Source organism: Lacerta agilis, chromosome 2 (genome assembly GCF_009819535.1).
Source record: "Lacerta agilis isolate rLacAgi1 chromosome 2, rLacAgi1.pri, whole genome shotgun sequence".
NCBI classification, from domain to species: Eukaryota; Metazoa; Chordata; class Lepidosauria; order Squamata; family Lacertidae; genus Lacerta; species Lacerta agilis.
This window is the reverse complement of record NC_046313.1, coordinates 66000983-66006982: the sequence shown is the minus strand read 5'-3', so window position 1 is coordinate 66006982 and position 6000 is coordinate 66000983. Positions and strand designations below refer to the sequence as shown.

The window sequence follows — 6000 nt, the reverse complement described above, 5'->3', positions numbered from 1 at the left end:
CCCCTGATGAGGACAAGCCAGATGGACAGTAAACAAATCCTACAGGGCAAGGCTCATGCTGAGGTGGGTTTGCTCTCAACCTTCCCTTCTCAGCAGGAGCGGAAGAAGGGGGGGTGCGGTGGGGCGGGCCGCCCTGGGTATCACCACTGAGGGGAGTGACAAAATGTCAGGCAGCACTCACCACGGGGCCTGCAGCGCGCCGGAGCCACGCATCTCTCCTGGGAGTGACATGGTGGCTTAGGCGCCTGCAGGCTCCACGCTACCCTAAACAGTCCACCCACCGCCTCCCCCCCCAGCTGAGTGGGAGGAGGCAGGCAGACTCCTCAGAGGCCCCCAAAGCGCCCTGCTCTGGCTGGCCTCGCCCCACGGGCAGCTGGCCCCGCCCCTGGATCCAGGGCACGTGTGCCGCCCCAGGCGCCCAATCGGCTTGCTCTGCCGCTGGTCTTCATGCTGTGCCTGTCTTAGAAGCTCCAGTTGTGTGTGCCTTGTATTGTAAGCTTGCTCCGCCACTGCTTCTCAGCGCAACAGGCCAAGTCTCAAGTTGTGAAGAAACACAGCCAAAGCTCCATGAAGGTGGCACCATCTTTTGCACATTCTTCAGACCTTTTCAAGAAGGGCCATAGCTCCCAATCGTGGCCGTTCACATTCCACAATAACAAGCCTTCCATCCTGACAGACAGTGCCAGTGTGGGCACAAAGCAGGACACAATAGGAAAGCATTCTGCCCTCCAAGACGGCAGTGACAGGGTGGCAAAGGCCTACCTGGACAGACAGAAAATGCCAGGTGCAATGCTGGGATTCCATTCCATGGACGGCAGCAGTCTTCAAAATCCTCTATGGGGGAGGTTAACCAGCCCTTTCGTTTAACCACTTCTTCTACCAAAACCCTAAGGTCCATGCTGCTGTGTGGTACCTCCCCCCTTTGTAATTCCAGCACAGAGCCCCTTGCATACTGTTCAGATCTTTGAGGACTCAACTCTTTCAATCCAAGGTAGCTCTGAGCTGATACTTCTGGGCTCAGCTTGGAACTGCCGGAACTCACTTAGCTGCCTCTCCAGTGTCTGGTTCCGATAGTACATCTCCATATAGCTGGCCTGAATCTCCCGCTGATAGCGCAGGACTTTTTCCTTCTCCTTTTGCCAAGTTTTCCGCTCCTGCTCAAAGTTTGCAGCTTGTAGCTGGGCCTGGCGCCTCTCGCGCAACAATTCTCCCCATAGCCACTCAGCGCCCTCTGCGCTCTCCCCCTGCATCCCCTGACTTTTAGAGTCATCTGTTTCACAACCCAAAAAGTCCTGGCATGCTTGCATGGGAGAGTCTCGTGGAGGAACAGGGGAGCTGCGCTCTGGCAAGGTTTGGAAAGAGTCCCCCAACTGTGCCAGTTGTGAGTCCTTGGCTTGCAGCTCTGTTCGGACCTCCCGCAGCTGTGTTTTCAAGCTGAAGATTTCACCCAGTTTCTGGGCTATCTCCTCCTGGGCATCTCGGAACTGCTGCTTGAGCAATGAAATCTCTGCAGTCTTCTGACAGACCTGTCAAAACAGCACATTAGGGTGAGAACAGGGGATAAGACTAGACAAAGAGAAGCAGTGAGCTGTTGGATCCTGGGTGCTGCAGCACAGCACAGGGAAAGGGTTGGAATATTTCCAAAGGACAATGTCATGCCCACGGCAAAGTCAACCGAGCAACAACAAAGACCAGAGAGAAAGGGAGATGTTGGGAGTTGCTCAGATAGGATTGTGAACATAAGGGTTTACATCTGAAAACTTAGTTCTACAGCTTGGCAAGAGGGAAGCAGTAGCCACAAAAACTTTGCCAGCTGTCTAGTAAGAACTGATCTGCTTTGCAAAAACAGCAGAGTTCAATAGAACTGGCAGCCTACACTCCCATATGGGGATGCATGGACATCAGTAGAACCATGAGCACGCTGAGGAGCAAAGAAGAGCCAGGATCACAGTGGACATTGGCACTGTGCTCTGTATGGGTTTTCCCCACTCACCTCCCACTGGGTCTCCTCCAACTTGGGGCTCAGGCGCTCTGCCTGTTGCTGCTGCAGCCTCAGCTCCTCGCACTGCCTCTGCTGAAGGTCCAGCTCTTCTTGCAGCCGTTTCTTTTCCTGCTGAGCTTTGTAGAGCTGCAGCTGAAGTGCCCGCTGGCTGCGTTGGGCCTGTTGCATCACTTGCTGCAACTTGGCTACATACATCTGCTTCAGTTCATCCAGCTCATCCATCCACAAGCGCTGTTTGTCCTCAAACATCTGTCAAAATGAGAGAAGATCATGGAGGGGTCTAACGTCAGCCCTTGAGATGACTGGCCAGATTCAGTTGGCAAATCAATGGCTTTTCTCAGTACAAAAGATATCCCAATCCAGAAAGCTCAGGCTTTCTATGGAAGGCAAATCTATTCTACTCTAGGACTCATTATTTAAATGTATCAGTTTAAGTCCATAGCATCACAAGGTAAAAGGCGTAGCCAACACAGTACCCTGCAGATGTTGTTGGATTCCAAGCCCCCATCAGCCCCAGCCAGCATGGTCAATGGTCATGGATGATGGGAGTTGTAGTATGGAAACATCTAGAGAGACCACATTGGTTACCTCTGAAAGGATCCAGATAGCAGAACTGGGGAGAGTCTACATCCTCAGATTCTACTGCCAGTCTGTTTATAGTTACAGGTAGGTAGCCGTGTTGGTCTGCCGTAGTCGAAACAAAATAAAAATAAAGAAGTGTGCATGCACACGAAAGCTCATACCAAGAACAAACTTAGTTGGTCTCTTAAGGTGCTACTGGAAGGATTTTTATTTTATTTTTAGTCTGTTTATAGACAGGACTGGTAAGAAGGGCTAGTACTATCCTGCTTCAGAATAAGTCAGCTCATTTATAATCAACCTGAATATGTATGAGTATATAAATTAACATGTTATGATTAAGAAAAGGAGCAGCTTTCCAATATTCATGATGTGTAACTTCTTGGCACTATAAGGATGGTAGAGCAAAACACAGTCCAATGACAGCAGAACTGCCAAGTCAGTCTGTCCCCAGAGCATAGCTTGACACTCAGTAAGACTGTATGTTCCAAACAGAAGATATGGATGGGCAGCAAAACCCTGCAGTATTATCTGAGCAGTTCACTTTTTCACTCTATTGTACTCTCCACATCATCAACAAAAAAAGAAGACTTTCCAAACAAAACCAAGTAAAACAGAAAGGGGCTATGAAGCATCATTTAGGTGATGGCCTAGGGAGACTAAGAATTGCTTCAAGGAAATCAAGCAGAAAAGTTTGCCCCCAAAAGTTGTTGTTTAATATTTTAGACCACACAAATTATTCACATAGGGACAATTGGGCAAGTCGCTTTTATGAACATATTTACACAATTATTTTTAAACCCTGCCTGTAACACAATTTGGCCATTGTCTTTCACTGTGGGGAGTTCAGCAATGTAAGATAAGATGTTTTTCAATGATCATATAGTAAAATAAATAAAATCAGACCAGGGAGAAAAATTGGAGCTCAAGTTCTTAGCTATACAGTCTGCTCCACAGAGGAGATCCCTCATCAACACGTATTTCAATGTAACCCATTTCTGTGTGGAAAAGCTTCACCACGACAATTACATGCTCTGCTGCTTCCTTCCAGAGGCACACAGGGTACTTCACACACATCTCCTATGTAAACTATTTTTTTTCCTTTTCTCTAATTCTGTTATATACTTAATAAGGAATGTGCAAGGAATTCTTTTAATTAAATTTATATCCCACCCTTTACTTCAAAGTAGCTCAGGACTAGATCGGTGGCAGGAATTGGTTCCAGATAGGAGTGGAAAGCAGACACGAGAGTCTTGCAAATAAGCAGCCTTGCAATGAAGTACTGTTACTAGTCCACCTGCCCCAACATACCCATGTTAGTAATCTGTGTGGCACTTTGAAAGCCTGAAAGCAGTGTAGAAGCAACCAGCTCTCTTGCTCCATAGAAAAGCTTCTCCATTGCCTTGAGGCCATTCTTATTCACCACAGGCATACAGGAAAGTGGCTACTAGCAAGCCTAGAGAAGGGTGACATGGCTGACAGTGATGTATGCGGGATGCAAATTAAGAATCGGATGCTTTTGGAACGGAGGATGATGCAAGATCCAAAAAACAGAAGGCAAAACGAGGAAAGGGAGAGCAGATTGTAGTTTCCATAGGACCAAATAAGCCCATCCTGTGGTGAAAATCCACCCACCTGTGTGAAGGGATCATCATTCTCACTCAGATTTCTCTTAAGCTGGCGGAGCTCCATGCCCTTCTCAGTCAGCCGGTCCTCGAGCTGCTTCACCACATCTTCCAAGGAGTATGTGGGTTCATACGGAGGGGGTGGTTCCCCAGAGCTCTGCAGGCGGCTGAGGCTCTTGCAAGACAGAGGTGCTTTGTCTACAGCCAAAGGGTCCCGTGGGCCCCGAGAAGCCCTGTCTAAGGAACCGCCAATGTGGTTGATGTGGCCTACGGAAGCACTGAGCTGGGTTGGAGCAGGTTTGAAACGGGGAGTATAGGTGGGGAAGCTTTGGATGGAGTTGGTGCTCTCGTCCAGGCTGATGGTGTGCAGCAGGTGGTTGCGGAGAGGGCCGCGTTGCGAGGAGCTGCTGGTGCTGCTCTGAGTCAGCAGCGTGTGTAGGCTCCCGTTGCTCTTGGACAGCTTCTGGCCTTTGGCTGATGACAGCCCCGGCATGGACAACAAGCTCTTTCCAGACACCACCTTGAAGGCAGAGGGTCTTATCCGACACTGGAAGGAACACAAGAGCCATTAGCAGGTACATCAGCCCATGAGCAAAGCAGGGATGGAAGGAGGTCAACATGTTCTTGCCTCAATTTGTAGAGTTGGTTCTATATAGCAGGGATGCAGAACAGCAGGTCTAGGGGGCAACTGTGGTCCTCCAGGTCTCTTATCTAGCCATTGGGACTCTTCTCAAGCCACACGCCCTTCCTCAGCCACACCTGCTACTGGACCTTGCTTTGTACCCGCCTCAAGGATGGAATTCAATATAGCCCTATGGTGGAATTCAATATGATGCTAAGGTGGAACATTCCATCAGCACACGGAATTCTCCTTGTGCAACAATCTCCCCCTCTTCTCCCTCCACCCTGTCCCCAAATCTGATCTAGGGGTTGCCCCAACACTCTGGAGCAAATCTGGGGAGGTGCGCACCTCACATGGTGTGGGGGGGGGAGTCCCATTGTGCAAGTGGAAGTAGTTTTGCTCAAGAAATTATTTCTTTTAATACTGCTCTTAGTATTGAGAGAAGCGGAAGCTGTTGTTGCGAAGGGGGCTGCTCGGAGTAGCCATAGGCAGTGCACAATGGTTGGTAACAACGTAATGAATTCGCGTTGGCCAAATCGCGTTCTAAGATACAAACCTCTATCCACGGAGAACAGCCCTACCCTGGAAGACCCCACACCAGACTACATGAATCTACTGGGAATGATTTTCAGTATGTGTGGCTTGATTCTGAAGCTAAAGTGGTGAGCCTGGGTTGTTGTCTACTGTTTGTTCATCAGTGTTGCCAACTCTCAGAACTCAGAAGATATCAAACAGATGATGAGCAGCTTCATGTTGTCTATCTTGGCTGTAGTGATGTCCTATCTGCAAAGCCCACAACCTATGTCTCCTCCTTGGTGAAATGATATTGCCTCTCTTCAGAGCTCCTCTTGCAAAGCAGAGGTGCACTCCCTCAACAGAGAGGACTATTTTCTCAGACAATGCAGATCCATTTGCACATGTCTTGGGAGTACTCATTTTGCTGCATTAATAAAGTAATGGTTATTTGGGGGGGGGATACTGCCCTGAATGTTTTTGCTTGGCTGCAGCGTGTGCTTGATTGAAATTGATAATGCTTGTCGCTTGCCACCTGGAAACTAGCCACCTGCACAAAAGTAAAACTCACATTTGTTGTTGCTCTGCCCACTTCTGCCTCTGGCCCCACCCAACACTGGTATGTAGCCTCAAAAGGATTTCAGCCCTTGGTCTAAAAA

General features: G+C 48.9%; 1 protein-coding gene and 1 pseudogene across 2 annotated transcripts in view; one reads left to right on the top strand and one right to left on the bottom strand.

The window, feature by feature from the left end:
- Positions 1-441: 441 nt before the first annotated feature.
- The window catches only part of N4BP3 (NEDD4 binding protein 3), a 28482-nt gene continuing 22923 nt past the window's right edge, over positions 442-6000 (bottom strand). For both annotated transcript variants that reach the window (XM_033140490.1, XM_033140491.1), the window contains exons 3-5: positions 4217-4753; positions 1994-2251; positions 442-1526 (exon numbers count right to left, since the gene is read on the bottom strand). In XM_033140490.1, coding sequence (XP_032996381.1) covers positions 957-1526; positions 1994-2251; positions 4217-4753 — 1365 coding nt within the window. In that variant the 3' untranslated portion in view covers positions 442-956. The remainder of the gene's footprint in view (positions 1527-1993; positions 2252-4216; positions 4754-6000) is intronic.
- LOC117041568 lies at positions 5316-5793 on the top strand (annotated as a pseudogene).